This window comes from Pipistrellus hanaki (assembly GCF_964339955.1).
Source record: "Pipistrellus hanaki genome assembly, chromosome: 19".
NCBI lineage: Eukaryota > Metazoa > Chordata > Mammalia > Chiroptera > Vespertilionidae > Pipistrellus > Pipistrellus hanaki.
The window spans coordinates 20880874-20902902 of record NC_140521.1 but is presented as its reverse complement, the minus strand read 5'-3'; the positions used below and the strand labels follow the sequence as shown (position 1 = coordinate 20902902).

Below are 22029 nucleotides of genomic sequence, written 5' to 3'. Positions count from 1 at the left end.
TGCACGCAGTCCTCTCTGCCTAGCCTCCTCCTTTCTGCCCAGTGAGCTCCTACACAACATCCCTCTTTGTGACCACTTCCAGACAGTAACCAGAGCGTTTGTACAAATCTCTACGCCACGAGCCAAAAGTATGGGGCATTTCCCCCCAACAGATGCTTAAATTCCCCGCCAGCAGGAATCTGCCCCACCCCAGCCTGATGGTGAGATACAGTTAACTTGAAAATATACACTATCAACAGAGCAGCCAAGACAGCCTTGCAGGTTTCAAATGTGGTACACCATGGGATGTAAGAGGATGTCATAAACATGCGCACAGAGTCAAATGGCATTTCTGCATGCTGCTCTTAAGAACAGAAATGGGTAATTGATTTCTTCCCCCAAGAAGGAATGGAGGTAAAGTGGTAAGAAACACAGAACTAATGAATATTCATAAAAAGGTACTTGGGAGTGGAGGTAGAAGGAAGGATAAACATGCACTCACCTTTGGGGGCTTCTCCCTAAAAGAAATCTCTTGCCTATGCTGATGCCACCCTTCTCCGGTGGCTTACTGGCCAATGGGTCTGAATCCTGCCGGGGCTGTGTGACCTGGGCAGGCTACTTAGGTACTCTGTCTCAAGTTTCCTCAGGTATGAAATGGAAATATCAATGAAACTGCCCTCACAAGGGGTTGTGAGGATTACATGAGATGATACTTGTAAACCTCTCAGTACAGTGCCAGCCACAATCAGAGTTCTATCAATGGTAGTTTTTATTAGCATATTTTCAGCCAAGAAAAAACTACAAAAATCTTTTTTAAAAGTCAAGGTGCAGCCCTTGCCAGTTTGGCTCAATGGATAGAGCATCAGCCTGTGGACCAAAGGGTCCCGGGTTCAATTCTAGTTAAAGGCACATACCTTGGTTGCAGACCCTGGCCCAGGCCCTGGTCAGGGAGAGTGCAGGAGGCAACCAGTCCATGTGTTTCTCTCACATCGATGTTTCTGTCTTTCCCTCTCTCTTCCACTATCCCTAAAATCAATGGAAAAAATATCCTCGGAAGAGGATAAACAAAAAAATAAGTAAAGGTCAAGACACAAACAGCTAAAATAGAAGTTACAGACTTGCTGCCAACTGAGAGGCTTTGCAACATGCAGAGCTAACTGGAAAATGGTGTAAAGGAGCTCACTCCACCTTAAAGAACACCAGAGAAAAAGCACCTAGCTCATGAACATCATGGCATTCTGTCCACTTCAGAGAGGGGCCGTGTGTTCCTTACCCTTCGGCGGCCATGTCTGGTGGGTAGAGAAGGTGGGCAATACATGATGGAAGTAAGGATATAAAGGTATAGCTGAAGATCAGACATCAACCCAGTCCAATCATGGCCAATAAACTCAGAAAATCATAATATCATCACTCAAAAATCTAAAAATTTAATCTAATTCTTCTGTTACAGGTTGGGTAGAAACTTCCTGTTCTTTTATCAATACAACCATATATACCTCTCAAGGTTTTACAATGGGGAAAAACAAGCCTGTCAAATCTTTATCTTCATTCAGGATCTCTCTCTTTCTCCATCAACACCATCACACGTGAAGATATGGAAACTGTGTCAGTCTGGTAACTATTAGAACACAAGCTCCTTGAAGACACAAATCTTTGTTGTTAGTCTCATTTTGTGAGTCCCTTAGTACCACATGAATCCATGGTATGTGTAGGGAGTCCACATAATATGGTAGTTAAGAAAACAGGTTTGTAGTTGGATACATTCTGACTTAACCACTATCTCATTGGAAAAACTTTGAGCAAAAGGCAAGTCAAGTCACAGGAGCTATAGGAACTGAATCAGGTTACAACTCCCAACCCCCCTTACTCTGTGCACCAGCTGCTCGTTAAAGACGTTATCTCTCATAATCTTTATACCAACCCTCCATGTAAGTTCTACCATCTCCTTGTCAAATGAGAAAATCCCACCACAGAAGTTCATGACAGGGTTCATCCGTATCCATCAGCCTGTAGAGGCAGCTCTATCATTTTTATATAATACCTGGCTCATTGTAAGTATTCAGGAAACAGAGCTTCTATATGGATATTATATTTACTCATGGCTCCAACTATGGATCCAGTATCTTCTGAAGGAAACTAAGGTCATGAGTAACTTCAACAGGGGCCTGCAGATTGGAGGATGCCCCTGCTGGGGCAAGAACTTACAAAAGAAAATGAAGTGGCAGTTAGTGGGCTGTTGGAAGAATGGAGAAAAGGCAGCTGTCCTGGAGATAGGAAGAGGAAAAACTGAATTAAAAATGATAAAGCTCCCCACATTTTCAAGCTCATTAAATTCTCAGTAAGTATTTGGGTTACTCAACCTTGGCCTCAACTGCAGAGAAAACTCACTCACTGCTAACAGTGTGGTCCCACCAGCAGCATGGGCACCCTGTGAGGTGTTTAAAAATGCAGGATCTTGGGCTCCACTCCAGACCCCTGAACTAGAATCTGCATTTTATTGAGGCCCCCAGGTGACTCATACACATTCAAATTGGGGGAGCACTGACCTAGAACTTAGCCTAGGTTTCTTTACTGACAATATACCTTTTCACATGCACAAACCAGCTGTCCTCTTAAATTCTCCACTAAAGGTTTGAAGAGAACCTCCCTAATTCCCATGGAGATCTATAACGCTTTAAATCCTGTTCAAAGCAGGTCACCAGATCCACCAATTTCTAATGGGTTATTTGGACTAAACTTCTCATCAGTCTCATTTCATTTTGTTTTTTTCAGGACATTTTCTTCTTTTAAAAAAAAAAATATTTTTTTTATTGATTTCAGAGATGAAGGGAGAGGGAGAGAGAGAAAAAGATAGAAATTCAATAAAGAGAGAAAAATCATTGACCATCTGCCTCCTGAATGCCCCCCACTGGGGATTGAGCCCGCAACCCAGGCATGTGCCCCTGGCCAGAAGAAAACCTGGGGCCCTTCAGTCTGCAGGCTGAATCATAAAAGATTTTAATAAATCTCTTTTCCAGGCAGGGCTGGGCAACCCTGGTGTTGGCCTCAATCCACAAAGGTGAAATAAGTCAATCAGTGAGAGGAAAGAAATCAGGCCTTTCATCCAACAGCGTAACAGCACCATCTGTGGAAATGCTAATTATCCTTCTAGCTCCAGTGCCTTTTCTTCCCACACTCCATCATTACCTTGGCGTTGTCTCCATAACAAGGGTACCAAATGGCTTGAGAAAGTACATCGGTACCTTTAATGCCCAAAGCTAGCTTTGAGCACTTCTGTCATCTATTATTTTACTGAGTTACAAATGGCTTCCCCGTGTTTATTTGTCTTTTCTACCCTGGCAGGCTTGGCCTTAAGTCACTGAGGATGCCTCCTGTCCCAGTTAAGATTCTGGCCGTAAAACTGCCTGGCCAAACAATGTCTATCGCTTGTCAATCATTAGGATGCCAAATCGCAGGTAAGGTGGTGATATCCTTCCCTGCAGATGGAAAGGGAACAGCTATAAAGGACAATATTTCCCACTGGCCTAATGAAGGTTCCCAAACATCTGGTGGCTCTAGCAGAGAGTGATGAGGCGTCACTGCCAGCTACAGCCACCATCAGAGAAATGGTGTGTGGATCAGAAAACAGACAGGCAGGCTGGCACCAAACTAGGTACCGCAGTGCTCAGAGTCTAATTAAAAAAGCATTGTAAGGAAAACAAGATGGTGCTTTTTTAGCATCCATTCTCACTCAAAACACCAGTTGCTTTCAGAGGTCCTCAAGGAATTCACTCCTTTTGCCACATCTCTCAAAGAGAAAACTATCAAAGGAGTGATTTTTCAAGTGTGAGACTCCCTCTTTAGACACAACCACATTCTCAGTGGTGTTTCACGGAATTGGCGCTAGAAGTTTGTCTACTGGGAGGCCAATTTGTGTCATTAGTTCACAGCACCAAAAATACAGATGGGGAAACACAGCTCTTAACTGTTACTTTTAGATTCAAGGTCAACCCCAAGGACTTACATAAAAACAATGCATTCCTTACGGACCCCTACTAAAATTAAGCATGCCAGGACTCTAGCACCTTCAGAATATGAGTATGAAAGTAAAATTCTGGGGTGGGAAGAGGCATGCCACTTACATATCCAAGTGACCAACTCACCACTGACTTTCCTTGTGGTATTTGCTGATGGAAATTTTGCTAAGTGTCAAAATAACTAATTCCTGCCCTGTATCCTTCAAGGATTCATAAGACTGCATATGGCAACAGAAGAGTTTCTCCCTCATATCTGCTGAGTTTCCATATGCAGATTACTAAATCCTAAAAGAAAAGGGAGAGCCTGGCTCTGAGTCAATGTAACTTGACCACCTTTACAGGAAAGGAATTCAGAGGGACTCAGGTAAGTAATCTGTGAACATAACCAAGACACAAATGGCAGCTGACCCAAGAATTAAATTAAATAAAGTATAGGCTGCAGTTCACTGAACAGTTGTTATGGTTAGGGCACTGTACTAGCCATAATCGTGAGAGATAGGACATAATGAGCCCCATTTACGGGGGGGGGGGGGGGGGTTCAGAGAAGTTAAGCAGCTTGACTCAAGTCACACAGCCAATAAAGACAAAATTAGAAATTTGACCTGTCATGTCAAAGCCCACTCTCCTTTTAGCTTGCTCTGCTCCGATGAGGAACTGAGACACCAGACAGAAGGAGTTAACTGGAACACCTCGCCACCCAGCCCAGGCTCTGCCTGAGGACTCCTGGAACCCTGCTGGTGCTTTCATACCTCCAGTCAGTTCCATGGTTAGCTTTTCATTTTCAATCATCTTCTTTTTTTCTTCTAGCTCAGCAATCAGGTTCTCTTTCAGCTCAACCTTCTTATCTTCAAACTCTTTTACTGCTGCCTTCTTTTCTTTAATGTAATTTCTTTCCACTTGTTCAGTCTGAGCAAAAGAGAAACACAGAATAGGGGTACATAGCTCTGGCAGCCAGGGCTCCACCTTGAAGTCTGGCAAAGATTTCAAGAGCAAAGAAAATACCTTTTCTAGAAAGAGGAGAAATAGCTGGACACTCTCTCACACACACACAGCTGCAGAAATGTGGGTCTCTGGGAGCCAGTTTTCCAATGAATGGGTAAACTTAAACCAACTTCTGCTTGTTTTCATGAGTATACCCCACTTGCTACTCAGATATTTCCTCTCTTCCACATCTTATATTTTATGGCATGTGTTAAAATAGAACATTAATCTCTCAACGATAGTAAATAAACCCTTTAATGACTTAATATCAAGGGAAAACAGTACATTCCAGATGAAATGAAATATCTACATTCAAAATTAACTGAGTCAAGATAGCAGGAGTCACTGTATGTTTTGATATTTATACTAAGATAAAGATCAACTAGAGTAGACCATTTACTAGGTCTCTGAACCCCAAAGTACTAAACACTGAAATTATACTAAATAAAAACTGCATAAACATCCGTTTTCTAAATCTCACCAGGGGGCTTATGGTGGAAAAGGCTATGGACCATGTGATCCTTCAGGCTGTGACTACACATGCTGCACTGACTTGAGTACAAAAATGGTTTCCAATAATGTGGCTCTGATAAACCATGATCTTCTCACACTCATGTGTGACTCTGATAAACTCACATCCCCTACTACTCCCCCACACTCCACATAAGCCACTCTGGGAGCAGTACATCATTCAAGTTTAAGGTAGCCCTTGTCCCTGGCCTCACACAGACCAGCACTAGATATCTGCTAAATAAAAGTTTTAATCCATCTTCCCTGCTAACCCAGAGAGTCTTAGGTATAGAACTGAACTACTGAGCCAATTCAGAAACGGGGCTCCTTCCAGGACCAAGACAACAAATTATTAGACCATTATAATTCAGACATACTCCCAGGGAAACAGCTTTAATATGAGATCAAAGTCAACAAGAAAGCCCTCAGGGGTGAATGTCCCCTAGTCCCCTGTGACAAGCAGAGGCTGCCCAACAAACAAATGAACAGAAGGAATTTGATTTGAGACCACATGTCCTTTTGCCAAACAGAACAGTGACAAAGGGTTCCAGCTGGAGGCTTCCCAACTATCTATTTGGTGATAGAAGGAAAGGCCACCAGTTGGGAGAGCAAGATTCCAGTCTGAGAAAGAGCCTGCAAACCCAGAAGATCCATGGTACTTACTTCCAGCTGCAGGAAGAGTTCTGAAAGAGATAAAAACGTGCAATTAGATTCACTAGGCTGTGTCACCTTTCTAGACAGTATGTTAGGATTCATTTAGGAGCAGTAATTGCTTTCTGAAAGCACGATTACACAGAGCAAATGTTTTCATCAGTAAAGTGCTGATATACATGAAGGGAAGGATGCAAGAAGCACTTGTGTCTACTTAAAAGTTGGCCCTGAATAGCATCAGCTCTGGCAGTTCTGTCCAAGGGCAAAAACAAGCAGCAGGCACCAACTACCTCTACAAAATAAAAATAAAAGTGATCCCTTCTTTCTCTTAGTACATATCCTCCAACACTCCCACAGGGCAGGATGGGGCAGGAAGCAGCAATGCACGTACTCCAGAAACAGAGTCAGCAGTGATGTTTTTAAAGTGTTGTGTGATGGGCTCTATGTGGTAAGGAAGGACAATCCCCAAAAAGACAGAGGTTTAGAAGGCAGAGGTTTGTGCCCTCCTGGGCTTTGCTCCCAGCCCGCCAAGCCTCTGTTCACAGCCATGCCTCCACCAGCAATGCCCTCTGGTCTCTCTGATTCACTTCCAAGGGTCAGATCTAACGCAGCCTCCTCCAACCGGCCTTTCCTGAGGACCCTTCACTCATCAACCTCCTCTCAGACACCTGAAGGTATCTCCCCACAGTATTCAACAGCTTATTTAGCACCTCTTAGTGCCAGGGGTTAGCAACTGTTAATCCAGCAGCTTCCCCACCACTAGATTGAAAGGCCCTTTGCAAAATTCAGAACTTGGAACAAAATAGGTCCCTGACTTCTAATATTTCCTGGGTGACACTTGAGTCGCTGTAAAAGGTTCACTAAGATTGCTGGCTGACCACCTCTCCAGGGGATGCTGTTCACATTTCCCTCGAGTGTCCTTTGCAAATCTGATAAATCCTATGGCTCTATTCCCACATAAAAAAAAAAAAAAAAAATCACATATGCACATTCACACATACGTCTTAAGATTTTGAGTTTCAGAAACAACAGATTAAGGATCTAAATGTCAAATAACAGTTGTTCAATGAGAAAAATTAACTGAGCAGAGGGACAAGCCACTCATTATTTTCTAACCCCCTGCCAAAAGCCCTGATCACTGGAAATCCCTGGGCACAAAAACACAGCCAGTCCAACATGCTTACTCCTAAGATTGCTTCATACTTGGTCCACTCATGAACAGGCCAGGCACCTAGGGTCTGTGCCATTCTGTGAAATTACACCTGCACCTACAAGTCAAACTGACAATTAGCGCTTAGAGTTGGTGGCAGTTTTAAAACAGCCAGACAACAGACACAACCAAAGCAGGTGGATATCCCTGCATGGAATGTGCTTTTTAAAGCTCAAGCCATGACTAAGTTAGGAGCTCTTCTGCCTATTTATCGGGGTGGGAGGATGCCTAGGAAAGATCATGGAGGACAGAGTTGAGAATGGAATTAGAAAAACAACTCAATGCTCACCCTGCAGTTCTAGCTGAAGAAAAGTTGCTCACGTCAATTTTTTTTTTCTTTACTTATACCTTAAACCAATTCCGTGAGGTAGGTTCCCCTCTACAATGGGCAAACTAAGGCTCCAAGAGCAAATACCTGCTTAAAGGCACAAGACACAAAGTGATGGAAGACCTTGACCTAAGGACCTCAGTCTCCAGGGGACCACCTCCTTTCCCTGCTGAAAGGGAACTCTAGGAAGACAGATTCTTAAAGATATCCCAAGGAAATTCCTCAGGAACTCAGAGTGGAAGGGCTGTGGGGTAATCATAGGGGCAGGAAAGATGTAGACAGGCAGAGGTCTAATGACCTCTGCACCCCTCACGCCTTCAGCTCCTTTTCCACCTGTTGGTGTCCACTGAGCATCTACTCACTGAGGGAGAGAAGGGTTCCATCAACAGAACGCTGGGAAGTCACTGGATCAGAAAGAAAGAGGACAGCATCTAGATCTCACTTTAGAACCCATCACTTTTACCACTGCAGAAACAAATACCACACCGCACTCAAAATAAATGCTAGCTGATGAGAAGCTTCAAATTTGACAGTGTGGCTCAGTGGTTGAGTGTCGAACTATAAACCAGGAGGTCAGGGTTTAATTCTGGGTCAGGGCACAAGCCCGGATTGCGGGCTCAATCCCCAGGAGGGGGCGTGCAGAAGGCAGCTGATCAATGATTCTTTGTCATCATTGATGTTTCTATCTCTCTCTCCTTCTCCCTTCCTGTCTGAAGTCAATAAAAATATATTTTTAAAGATTTTCTGTAAACACAGCAATCTGTGTTTACACACTTTAAGTTGTCATCACATCTTACTTTTTGCATGACTCTTTATTTAACTTATACCAGTAATGTTCCTTCATGTACACTTTTGGATATCTTTATCAATGAAACAGTGAGTTTCCTTAAGTCAAGGACAATGTCTTACACTACTTCATATTGCTCACAGAACTTAGATGTAGCAGATGCTCAACAACTGTTTGCTGAATGAATGTTTACTGTGTATGACAGACCAAAAGCATATTTTTTTTCTCTAAATGTTTATAATACTTGAGAGAGAAAAGCAAGAGCACACTCCTTCCTCCCAGAGCACAGAATACTAGAAGCAGCAAACTCTAAACAGGAGTGAAACCATCTACAATCGTTTTCCCTGTGAGCTCCTCTGATCATCCATTAAGCCAGCCATGCAGACCCAACAAAGAATGTGTGATTCTTGGGGTAACCGGGAGGATATACCCTGACTGCAAGGAACCACCACTAACAACCTCAACTATGATTCTTGATTGGAAAAAAGGATGAACCCATTTTACACAACTGCACCTTTGAAGTCTCTTCCCTAAAACTCTCACTTCAATGAGATATTTGAAATATATTTTGGAGAAAAACTCTTATGGCCACATTACACTGATGATCAGCAAAAGGAAGAAAATTTGAAGATGATGTAGTTCCATTTAAGATAGCGTCTTACCTGCATTTCGTATCCTCTCTTTGTACTGCTGATCTAGTTTTTTCATCCTCTTCTGATACTCCTGTAACGTACCTGATTTTGAGATTTATAAAATAAAAAATTACTCTCCACCTTGGTTCCTAAAATTGCTTTCTAGCACTAACAGTAACTGCCTTATTAACATCAGAATGAAACTCGAACCAAGAAAAGGCACACACAGAGCTAACTAGACTCTGGCTCTCAAGGAAGACATAGCAGAAACCACCCAAACACAGAGAACTGCGACTCTCCAGCAAGTGAGAAGTTAAGGAAAGATGCCGGCAACCTCAAGGGATTCTGATCACTTGCTGCTAGAGTTTGAATCAGCAGCCTTTCCTTTCCTGGAAAGACTTAATTCTCCTGCAATAAGATTAGGTCAAGACCAATGCCACCTAGAACTTTCTCCGCAATGATGGAAATATCCTATCGCACTGTCCAATATGGTAGCCACTAGTCACATATAGCTACTAAGCACTTGAAATGTGGCTAATGCAACTGGGGAACTGAATTATTAATTTTATTTAATTAAAAGTAAATAGCCACATGTGGCTGGTGATAGTAATGGATAACTCAGGTTTAGATTCGTATCAAATCTCTACTCATTTCATTGCTTTTCCCAAAAACTGTTTCTTATGAGGATCCCAATTAGTATGGGAAGTGTTTCCTAACCATAATGAGAAAACATGGTAAGGTAAATCCATGCTCCTTATCATTTAGCTTAAAAAGATTAATACAATTTTATTTATTTTCTGGAAACACCTCTCCTACAAAATGTTTAGCAGTTAGGCAGAGTAGTCTTCAGTTCATGCTTACAGAAGGCCTTAGTGAGATTTCAAGTAGTTTGAAGACTGCACTTTACTGAGACAGCCAAATTTTAAATCACTCCAACAGAAAAGTGAAATACACAGAAGGTTTATAGTATTAAGAAGTATATTTAGAAATGAAAGATTAAATCACACACCAACCTTCCTGCAATTGCTGTAACTGTCTCTTGAGAGAAGCTAGTTTATCCTGATACATCCTGCAAAGAAAGAAAAGCAACAATGAAAGACAAAAACATTCAGTACTCTATTCCAAAATAATCTACACACAGGAATTACCTGGTTTATTCTAGGAATCTCATCAGGGTCCCTTAGCTGGTTTAAAATGTACCAGCAGCTAAAGGGACCAGAAAGGGACAGGATTCTGTATTCTTAAATCATGTCCCTATTTTGTAGATCCTCCTGTATCCCAACTTTAGAGAATCAGTCTAAAATCTGTAAGTATAAGGGCACGCAGATTTTAGTAAGTGACAATGATAAACAGGCAAGAACATATAAAAAAAATTTGAAAATGTGAGACCATTTTCTTCTGGACTTCAAGCATAAATAACACACACATACACCCCAATATAGGAAAGGCATTAAATATAGCTCTTACCTCAACTCTACAATTAGATTATAAATTCCAAAGGAGTAAGATTATGCCTGCACCCTGTTGCAATCCGGAACCCCTCAGGGGATGTCCACCTGCCCGCTTAGGCCCGCTCCTCAAGGGGATCAGGCCTAAGCTAGCTGGCAGACATCCCTCTCACAGTCCGGGACTCCTCACTCCTTACAGCTCAGCTCACTGCTCCTTTGCACTGTCGCAGAGGCAGGAGAGCCTGGCTTCTGGCTGAGCAGAGCTCCCTGTAGGAGCGCACTGATCACCAGGGGCAGCTCCTGCTTTGAGTGTCTGCCCTCTAGTGGTCAGTGTGCATCATAGCAACTCGTTCTGGTTGTTCCACCGTAACTGTTGCTTAGGCTTTTATTATATAGCCATGTAAGCACTAAGTTAATAAAGTTTCATATCATTTTTAAAAGCACTACTTTTTTAGGATCAGGAAAATAGTAGTAATTCAGTAACAAATGTTAACACGTTAAGCACCATGTCCATCACCAGTGACTGACATTATACTTTCCATCCAGACCAGTAAGTCACTGGTGCCGCCAGCATATCGGTGAAATTGTATATCGAGGGCTAAACAGACAGGAAGAAAAAACAGGCTTGGCGCTTAATGTGTTAAAATGCATGATTTACTTGCAGCCCCAGCCAGATAAGAACACACAAAGCGAAAGAATGCAGTGTGTTATTTTCCCCCCTCATACTGAATGGATTATAGGCAATTATCCACTCTGGCAAGTCTGTTTGAATGGCAGATTCCACATACAAATCACAGTTCAGCAATATTTTTGCTTCTACCTGAAAAAAACACCCCCAAATTCAAAAACAAGATTGGCAACCTGAAAAAAAAATAGATTACTCTCCCAACAGATATAGACATAACAGCCTTTGGGTTAGCCAAGTAAAGGCTACAAATACACCCCAACTATCTATAGGATGAGGAAGAAGTAGGCAGGATCTAAGAATTACTTAGGATGTCTGATTCTTTTAGGAAAATTCTGATGTACTCTCAATGCTCATCTTAAATCATTCAAGGCATTCCATTGTAACCACAATTACTTCTATATCATCAAATATTAAGGAGCACATTCAATTAAAAGATTGTCTCTGAAGAATGTTTAAATATGTCACGTACAGGAGGAAATGGTGTGTAAAGTACACACAAGAAGTAAGTATATGGAACCTAGTGTATTACATTTTCCACCACATGGAGGGTACAGAAAACGACTGAATTTTCAGTCTGTCTTTGAAAGGGAGTATTAACACACTAGAGATCTGGTGCAGGAATTTGTGCAAGGGGAGGGAGGGGGGAGGGAAGGTCCCCTCAGCCTGGCCTGCGCCCTCTCGCAGACCAGGAGCCCTCAGTCCGACATCCTTAGCGCTGCTACGGAGACGGGAGAGGCTCCCACCACCTGCCATTGCACTCGCCAGCCATGAGCCTAGCTCAGGGCATCTGGCTGAGCGATGGTCCCATGCACTGACCACCAGGGGGCAGCTCCTGCGTGGAGCGTCTGCCCCCTGGTGTTCAGTGCGCGTCAGTGACCTGTGTTCCACCATTTGGTCGATTTGCTTATTATTAGCCTTTTATTATTAAAGGATTGAAGAAGTAAATGACAACAAAAAAATTCAGATTCCAGAAAGGAACAGGTATGTGAGAATACATTTCAAATGGGTTAAGGTAAATCAGTAAAATGCCTGTAGAGAATAAAAATAATTTTAAAAAAAATAAAAAGCAAGCACAGTTTCAGGGATGAAGCTATGAGAAAAAGCATATGACATAATCTCCCTTTATTCAGTTGTACTGGTTAAATTTTAACTGAATTATCCCTTTGGGTTCCAAGGATTGAAAAAGATGATAGAATCCAGAGGATGGTCACAAAACTTCTGCAAATAAGACCTATTAAGGAAAGGAAATGTGAACTGCCAAGTTTACAGATTTTAAAAAGTCAAATCAAGAGCCTGAAATACACTTATCGGTATTTTTTTTTTATGATGCCTTGCATCTGCATTTATGATAAAAGTGAGTGGTTTTAGTTTCTCTGCAGATACTTAGTTGTGGCTCTGTTTTAGATAATGAGAGGAAAGCTAGGGTGAGATCGTGTGATAAGGAGGAAAGCACTGGGGTAAAAAAGTCCTGCTCTCCAATCCCGGTCTCCCTGAGCTCTCTGGAATCTACCATACTATCCAGCTCAGCAGTCACCAACCTTTTGGACCTCATGGACCACCAGTCAGCAGACCACCGGTTGGCAACAACTGACCTAACTAATACTTGCTGGGGTCATGCCAATCTGAGAACCCAGTAGCTGTGAACCATATCATTTACCCTCTCTGGTGCTTTTCACATCTTTAAAAAAAAAAAAAAAAAAAAAAAAAGTGGGATATGGTAGTTTCCAATTACTACTAGTATATGGCCTTATTATCAAAGGTTCTTATCCCTCAAGATCTTTCTAGTATATCTTCAAAAGATTCTTATAACAGGAAGACTGATTAAATGTGACAGATTTAAATGGGGTAAACTGCACACATATACATGGTCTTTGGAAACACTATGGTCAAAGCCATACACACAAGGTCACTATAGAGATTTCCCGGCTAATTCTATATTCCAGATAGAAATCTAAGTCATACTCACTGTTCCTTCATTTCTACATAGTCTTCTTCATCATGCTTTGCCAGGTCAGTTTCGCTAGCATCCTCAGTGTCTACGTAAAATCAGAGAAGAAGAGTTTGTTAAAATCATTTATAAAGCTGGTATCACCTGACACAGTAAATTTCTGGTAGTGTTTCTTTTAAATGAATTCTAGTCAATGCAAACCTGAATGAAGCCATCAATAAAAAATGTATTGCAGTTACTTCAGAAAAGAAAATGCCATTTCCAACTTCTAAATGGTCAGATTTACACAAAGAGCTTGCTTGTATCTCAGGTGCAGCTAGAGGACAAGGTGCATCGGACACAGGCAGCGTGGTCCAGGCAGCTGCTTCTGCGAACACTCCAAGGAGATGTGGGTGTATGACTGGAAAACCACAGTCAGGCAAACCCTGGTCACTACCCCAAGACAACCTACTATGTGCATCCTCTCCTGGTATACGCCCAGTTTGAACCCGTAACAGATTTTACTTCTCATATATACAAAGGAGCTGAACTCTAATAACTGAAATATTTTTAAAGTTACAACTAAAAGGAGACAAGATGGTCACACGGAAACTTTCAGTACATTTTCAATGTTGTTCTTAGAATAAACAAATGGCTGGAGTGTCTACATAATTTCAGCAGCCCTACTTAAGGAGGGGAAAAAAATCAATTTTTGCTTCATCGCTCCCCCTGGTGAGCATTAAAAGCAGTGCAAGTGACAAGTGATTCCCATTCACAATCTCTGGTTAAGCTTTGCCTTCAAATACGGTTTAACCAAATGCAATTCGTTCCCTCAACTTTATATCTGCATATGCAGCTGCCTTTTGAAAGGCTGTTACAGGTCCAACGCTCTGTCCTCCTCCAGTCAAAAGACGCCCTGTGCCAGCCACACTGCTTGGCACTTGGGGGACTGAGATGAATAAAACCTACTCCTGGTTCCAGAAGCTCTCGCCTTCTGCCCCACAGCCCTATTTGTGCCAAAATATTCCACCCATACATTGGTCTCCATCTTCTCCCTTGCTGTCTGTTTCTTCACCTTTCCTCCTCCTCCAGCCAGCTCCTTCAATCCCACCAGAAGTTTTCCTCACACTTGGCCAAAGTGTAAAACCCAGTTTGAAAAGCAAGCCTTGGAGAGGTAGGAATGATAATGCAAACAGCAGGGAACTTAAAAACACGACACCTGGGCCCCATTATTATGCAACTCCAAATCCCTTCATTCCCCCTGGGTCTGTTTCCCCAGAAAGGGGGGGGGGGGGGGGGGGGGGGAAGAGAAGAGAGAAAGACGGGAGTATTTCCTGAATACCAGGTTTTAAAGTGCCAGTTCAACACTTTATTTCCATGCCTCATTCAACCCTCGCACCTACACTAGGAAACCCCATTTGCTGGAGAAGTTGAGGCTCCTACACTTAACCAAGTTGTCCTTAGACTCTAGGGTCAAAAGCTGGGTCGAGTGAGCCAAATTCACACCTCCATCTGACTGAGGCCAGGTCCCATCCTTTCAACCAACCTGCCCTGCACGCACTGGCACTGCCCAAACTAAGTCAGACTAAAGCATCCCCCGCCCCCACTCCCGGCAGAGGGCATCCCCCACCCTCACCCTCACCCCCAGCAACCTCAGAGGCCAAACTCTAATCCTCCGGGGAACTCCGAGGGGAGGGGCACTCAATGGAAGGCTTTCTCATTCCCACCAGTGAGGACCTGAGGTTCAGCCCGAAACTGTAGGGGAACGAGGGCAGGCAGAACCGAAAAGGGAGCCCCAGCTGTGACAGCAGTTCCCCGGGTCCCGTCTCCCCACAACTGTAGGGTACACGGCGCCCAGCCGGAGCTCCCCGTGCCGTGAGGGAGGGGGTCACCTCCCGGAGCCGCGGTCCGCCTCGCAGCCCCGAGCCCGCAGGTCGGGCCGCCCCTCTCCCAGACGCCCCCTCCCTTCCCCAGCGGTCCCGCCCCCTCCCCGGGCCGCCCGGCCAGCGGAGGGACGCGCCTTCGTCCGACTCGCGGCCCCGGCAGCTGCGCTCGTCGTCCTCCGCGCTCTCCAGCTCCTCGTCCTCCTCGGGGTAGTACTCCGGCGCCGGCGGCGTTCCAGTCGGGGCCGGGGCCGGGGCCGGAGCCAACAGCCCCGCAGCGCTCATGTCGCCTCTGGCCACAGCCGAGCGCGCCACCCGGGGACGGCGGCCACCCGCCCTGCGAGCTCGACGACGCGCGCCAAGCGACACCCGAGGGCGCCGACAACTTGAGAGGCGGGAGGCGCGGCGACCTCTCCCCCGTCTCCGCGAAGCCCGGCCCCTCGCGCCCGCGCTCGGCAACCGGGGCCTCGCTCCCGTGGCAACTTCCGGGTCGCAAGCTGCCCGAGGACCGCCTGACTCCGCCATCCTTCAGGGAATGGAGAGGTCGCCGGACGCCTCCTTCGCCTCAACCCCAGCGCCTTCATCGCCGCCTTAAAATCCTCAACGGGCAGCGGCTAGGGGCGGAGACAGAGTCTCTGCAGGCAGATCCAGGGGCAGGCCTATTCCCGGTCAGGACCCCGACGCCCAGAGGCGACTTCCGGAAACAGCCGCCAGGCGGCGCCTGGGGCCAGAGCCAAAGTGAGGATCCTTGGTGGGAGAGGCAGAGGGGTTGAAGGAAGAGCTTTTGCAGGTGTAGATGGACTGTCTCGTCTTTACCAGGAAGCAGGTGAACGACATTAAACCTTGACGTCTAGAGTTTGCGTGAGCATCCCGAAGAAAAGGTGTCTGGTTCGTCCCCGACTAATGGAAGCTTTATTGAGAACTAAAATAAAGACAAGGATGCTGGTATTCCATCCTGGAGTCAACAAAAAGGATCTTTTCCCAGTCTCTGGGAGTCCTTTCTGTTTGTATAGGTTTACTCAATAAGATATTATCCCGATTTCATAGATGAGAAAAAAGCTGCCACTTGCCTAAAAAAAAAATGATAGCGTCCAGTCTGCCTTGTGTAAACTCAGAGCCAGGCCCACTAGAATACAAATGCCTCATATGTCTTAGAATATTGGTGTGTTTTTTTAAGGTGGTTCTCCCCAATCTAATAGCTTGCTAACCAGCTCTCAAATGCCACGTTTGCCTATAGGAGGTTCATTAGGCTAACTTCGGGAAGGTGCTGTGTGGAAACAGGAAACAAGAGAGCGGAATCAATGCATAAGCTGATTTGTGTGGTTCCCTCTGAGTAGAAGGGGACACAGTGTTACAAGCTTTATGTAAGGAACAAATTTATGATCTCCCTCCTCTAGTTGTGTGTAGCAAGAAAGGGGAAAGGAAAAAGACACAGAGATGTTTAATGGTTTGTCCAAAGTAACCCTGCTGCTATGTTGCACCAAGTCTCCATAGAAAAAGTAACTCACATGTAGTGAAGTTGAATACAGTATAAAAACAGGGTGGAGCCAGAACCGGTGTGGCTCAGTGGATAGAGCATCGACCTATGGACTGAAAGCTCCTGGGTTCAATTCTGGTCAAGGGCATGTATCCTGGTTGCGGGCACATCCCCAATAAGGGGTGTGCAAGAGGCAGCTGATCGATGTTTCTCTCTCATCAATGTTTCTAACTCTATTCCTCTCTCTTCCTCTCTGTAAAAAAATCAATAAAATATGTTTTTAAAAAACAGGGCGGAACCCACTATTCTGATTCTCAGACCCTTTGTGACCAAATTTATCTCTGAATTGGCCCTCATAGAGTCTTCTCAAAAGTGCAAAACCTTGTTCTCATCCCATTTGTCTTAACGTTTTTATTTTCTACCTTGTCTTCATTAAAATCTTGGCTATGTTTGTGAGGAATTTTTTCCCCCTAACAAAACTCAAGAATTTCCAGAATGGAATGCTGCAGTGTCTTTTCAGGAGTCCACAGATCTTCTGAAGCCCCTTCTAAATTAGAGTCATCCTTGCAGCTCACTGTTCTTCCATCTATAGATAAACTAAGATTTCAGAATTGTCTCCTATCCAAAGGATGATGTCATTTTCTTCCTTTATGCTGTTAGATTCAACCTAAATTATTTGTAATCAACTATATTGAGCAACTTGAGTTCCTATCAGTACCAGTAATCATAGACCAGAAAAAGCACCAACAATTTAGAAATTAGAATTCATTGCTATAATGAATCAAAAAAAAAGAGTTGATTTCCTTGCTAATTGGCTTCCTTTCAAGACACTTGGATTTTTATCATGCTTATGTTTTATTTCTATTTTCTTGATTGCAAATAACATCTGTTAATAGTCATGTTTCTTTTCTATATGAATAGATACAACTGAACAGTTGGGTGGTGAAAACTCACCCCATTCCTTCCAGTCCGTATTGCCAACTTCAGAATTGGTAAGATGAACTCTTACAAATAACTCTTTAGAGGAGGAGGGCCTACTTATGTTAATATAATTCTTTTTGGACAGCTTTTCTAGGTGTACAGAAATCAAGTACCCTCAAAACGGAAACTTTACCACCTTGAAGTGTCTCTGCATCCCTTCCCCACATGGTACACAGTCACACTGCTCAGAGATAGCTACTTCAGAACTGTTCTTAGAGTCCTACCAACCCTGTCTTCACAGGCCCTCTCTGCATACCCTAATACTCAAATTTAAACATAAAAGAGGAGCATCATAATTGGAATGGGGCGTGACTTTAAAATACTAGGGAAAATACAGTGTTTAGAACACAAATTTGTCAGTGGGAGCTAACACACACACATACACACACACAAAGTTAATGGTAGAGAGTTTTCTGAGAGTGAAGTCCTATATACACATCTGACAAGGCTTAGGATCAAATTGTGTTTCTGAAATGAAACCATTTCTTCATAAACATTGAGTTGTCAAACTCCATAAACTTTGGGGTGAGCATAGTTTTCAGTTTCCTGTATTTTTAGTCATAGACAATTCCACAAAAATAGAAAGAATGGCTCTGTGTAACACGATGCACCCCCGGCAGGCACCATCTTTCACAGTGGGTCGAGATGGGTCTCTGGTATCACAGGTTGCCCTTGGGTCAAAGTTTAATGTACTTTGGCCATTAGTTCACACACAACCATTAAACCATGTGGCCCTGAAAAAGAGTACCTCAAATAGGCATGCTAAGACCTTGCTAAAGCTAACAGAGTTTCTCTTGTCCAGTTCCTGTTCCGCCTATATAATGATTATCAAAACCCACAAACTGATTATTTCTAAAGTTTTGTCCTTGTACCCATCAAAATGTGCCCCATCAGTGTTGAACATTTGGTTGTGCAGAGCACGCATCTAGTATTTAGATTTCTTTTTCCAAGAGCATTAAGTTGACGTATGCAATACAAGGTAGAGCAATTCCTTTGACAAAAATGGGGGGGGGGGGGGAAGAAAAAAAAAAGTTTAAATCCAGGAAATATTTACAAGTGGAAAAAAAAACAAAAAACGACTACATTCATTTCCGGCAGAATTACTCAGAAGGCTGTGCAAGATCTAGTGGAAGAATGGGGTCCTCCTCCATGACTCTAGCAGGGTGGTCCAGGGGAGTCTCGGGGGACCTCGGCCGCTGGGAGTCTCCCAAGAAAAGTAAAGGCGCTTGGAGGAGTGCCGTGAACTTTGACCGCGGCGCTGCACAAACAAAAATGACCGCACCCCAAGCGGGCCCGCGGGCAAGTGAAGTTGCGAGGTCTTCCGCGTCCAAAGAAACCCCGCCCGCCTCCTCCTTCCCCGCGGTGGGCTCCACCAATCCGCAGGCGCCATCGACCGCTCGGCTTCCCAGGCACTTTCAATCGAGTACCTATATCCGGGCCCGGGCCAGTGCCCCGCGATCAAGGAAGGTCAGTAGAGAGCCTATCAGAGTCGAGCTGGGGGCGTGGCCTGGAGGCGGAGGGCGGGCGGCCGGAGCCCGCGGGGCGGGGCGCGCTCGGCGCAGTCGGGTGCGATTGGCCACCCCTGGCAGGAGCCGCACCTCGGACAGCAGCAGCGGCGGCCGCGGGAGGGTCCGTGAGGCGCCGGCGGCGGCGGGGTCCTGCGGGAGTGAGTGGGACGCGGCGCAGAGACCGCGGACGGAGGCTCCGCGCGGCCGGCCCCTGCCCTCAGCGACGGGACTCCGGGGCCCTCCCGGGGACGAGCGGCAGAGGAGCGACCGGGGAACAAGTGTGGAGAGGAAGCGGCGGCGGCGGCGGCGCCGGGCCGGGTGGTGACAGCCGGTCTGAGGTGAGCGCACCGGGGCGCGGGGCTGTGACAGCGGGAGCCCGGGCGAGGGGAGCCTGGGCGGGACGAGGTCGGTGCGGACCCGAGCGAGGGGAGTTCTGGAGCGGGTTTGACAGTCCGGACTGTGGAGAACAGACCCCGACAGGGGCTCAGGCGGGACCCTGCGCGGGACGGGGAATGGGAGTCTGAGGGGACCTCCGCGAGGGTCCGGGACCGCGGGTCTGGAAAGAGGGGACCCCGCGAGGGTCCGAGACCGCGGGTCTGGGAAGAGGGGACCCCGCGAGGGTCCGGGACCGCGAGTCTGGAAAGAGGGGACCCCGCGAGGGTCCGGGACCGCGGGTCTGAGGGGAGTTCGCGCGGGGCCGGGACAGGTGTGAGGAAGGGTCCCCGCGAGGGGTGGGACCGCGAGTGGAGGGAGGCCCCCGAGGGAGGCCGATGGGGTCGGGATAGCGGGTCTGAGGGCAAAGGGCACCTGGAGAGGCCCAGCAGATGGAGGGGGACAGGCCCCCGAGAGGGAGCGGGACCGCTGGCCTGGGGGTGGGGGCCCGGAGGGGCCGGGGCCGCGCGGGAGAGGGAGCGGGGCCGGGGCGTGGGAGCCGCTGGGCGGGGACGAGGGGACCGGGCTGCGCGGGGTCCGCTGCCAGCGCCTCTCCCCGGGGGTCGTGTGAGGGGCGCGGGGAGCCGTTCCGGGGCTCCGGGGGACTCGGGGGGTCAGGGATTATGTAATGGACCGTCTAAGTGGCGCGCACGGGCAAGCGGGAGGGTCCGGCGGGAGCGCCGAGGTCTGGGCGCTGCGGGGGACGCCCCTCCATTCATTCCGGGACCTCGGCGTGGCCGCCGGGAGGCGAGGGCTGCGTGGGCTTCTCCGCCCGTCCCGGTCCAGCCTCGGGGACCGCGACCCTGTTGGAGACCCCCGCGTGGGGCTGGTCAGGCTGTTCATTTCCACGGACCCCGTATTGCTCCCTGTGGGTCCACAGGGACCGGAGAAACTTTTTCCCGTTGGGCAGCCCCTCGGCCCAGTGCCTCCCGGGCGGAAGCAGGGGACGTGCGGGTGTTGCAGGCTGAGCCTCGGTGCGCCGGAGGCGGTGGGAAGTCGGACGCGAGTTGAGATGAGCCGCTGGTGTTGCTCCACGGACAGCACCTTCCAGTTAGACTTCTCTTCCCCAAAGCTGCCAGCCCCGAGCTCCAGGCGTCATCCCTGGGCCCCAGGCGTCACTCCGGGGCCAGCCCAGGGGAGAGGAGCCCGTTCGAACCAGAGACTGTGTGCCCTGGTGGGAGCCCAGTGTGTGTCTCTGTTGAGATGCTAAAACCAAAAGAGGAAAGCAACGGGGGTGTGGGGATTGGGGGTCCTACGCCTACTTTGAGGGGTGTGGAAATTAAACCCATGACCAGGCTGAGGGTTCACAGTGCTCAGCATCTACTGATGCTGCCGGACAGACGGGCTGTCACAGGTTCTCTTGGATGGTCGGGCTCAGTTAGCCTTTTCACCTTCCTTCCCCTCTGTGCTGCTTCTCCTGACCCCTTCTCTTTGCAGCTGCTTTCTTTCTTTTTATAGAAGCAGATTTAGAAGTGGAGGGTATTGGGGAAATAATGGTGGATGTAACGATGAGATCATGCCACAGGTATTTAGGTATCCTTTCTGTTTCAGGTTGAGAGTGTGTGTTGTTAGAAACATTTGCCCATGTTTAGTAACGGGTCGTTTCAACTAAGAGGAAGAGAGTCATACTGCCTTTACCTCCCAGAGACATCAGGTAGAACACTTACACATAGAACTGCTTTTTTCAAATCCAAGACAAAAATCCCACAAGTCATCTTCGTCAGGGTGATATTAGAGGGCATGTGCCACTTGGGGACTTTATTTGATATTAGCTGACACAGAACACTTCTTATCTGGCTTCAGAAAGTGTGGAACTTTTTGTGGTTATGAAAAACCCACCAACCAGAAGTCCTCCTCTAAGAAATAGAAGTCATGGAGGTAAGGAAAAACAACAGCACATACAAATTTTAAATATGAGACAACTATTTTAAATATGAGACATTTTCGCATTCAATTTATTTTTCAAGAACCCTGGGGAGAATTCAAGTGAAAACAAAGTCAGTTAGCAAAGAGGTTGTGTACAAGGGGCATATATTCACTGTGTAGAGCATGTAACATTTGAAATGGTCAGTAGAAGGACTAGGAATCTCAGTACCAGTAATTCTACAAAGTAATAGAACTGTTTGAGCAGATAAGCTCTTTCATCATACTTGTTAGCTCATCTCTGACTCGTACAGATTGTAGTTCCTTAAGATAAAATTTTAAATTTATTTCCTTGTAACAAAATAAACTGTTCTGATACACTCCTGAGTGATTACTAAAGCAGTCATTTCACCACATTCCGTTATGATATTGATCCAGAGATGGTGAAGAGAGATTCATTGTAATAGAATCTTTAGTGATAGGAGGGGCCTACAATAACTGTTTATTCCTCGAGGAGAGGCGGAGAAGAGGGAGGTAGGGATTCTATGGGAATTTATTTTCATTTTTTTCACAAAATAACACACTAGGAGAACTATAAATATGTGATTGATTATACACATGCTCATTTAAACTGTTTCTTTTCCATGAAAAAAATATAATCCCAAGTAGAGGTTAAGAAGGAGCCTTCCAGATGAATGGTTACAGCAGCCGTAGGATACAAGTTCTTT

At 46.0% G+C, this 22029-nt stretch overlaps 2 protein-coding genes across 4 annotated transcripts in view; one reads left to right on the top strand and one right to left on the bottom strand.

Moving 5' to 3' along the window:
* Window positions 1-15515, bottom strand: part of SUDS3 (SDS3 homolog, SIN3A corepressor complex component) — a 31759-nt gene extending 16244 nt beyond the window's left edge. The window contains exons 1-6 of the mRNA XM_084868329.1: window positions 15178-15515; window positions 13197-13266; window positions 10108-10163; window positions 9125-9196; window positions 6150-6169; window positions 4745-4901 (exon numbers count right to left, since the gene is read on the bottom strand). Of these exons, the coding sequence (XP_084724455.1) occupies window positions 4745-4901; window positions 6150-6169; window positions 9125-9196; window positions 10108-10163; window positions 13197-13266; window positions 15178-15325 (523 nt within the window). The 5' untranslated portion in view covers window positions 15326-15515. The remainder of the gene's footprint in view (window positions 1-4744; window positions 4902-6149; window positions 6170-9124; window positions 9197-10107; window positions 10164-13196; window positions 13267-15177) is intronic.
* TAOK3 (TAO kinase 3) overlaps window positions 1-22029 on the top strand; it is a 500481-nt gene that overhangs the window by 335314 nt on the left and 143138 nt on the right. The window contains exon 1 of one of the 3 annotated variants that reach the window (XM_084868272.1): window positions 19057-19344. The exons of 1 other annotated variant lie outside the window; for it this stretch is intronic. The gene's annotated coding sequence lies outside the window, so the exon portion shown is untranslated. Of the gene's footprint in view, window positions 1-19056; window positions 19345-22029 lie in introns of those variants that run through there. One more of the 3 variants, XM_084868273.1, reaches the window with a different exon arrangement.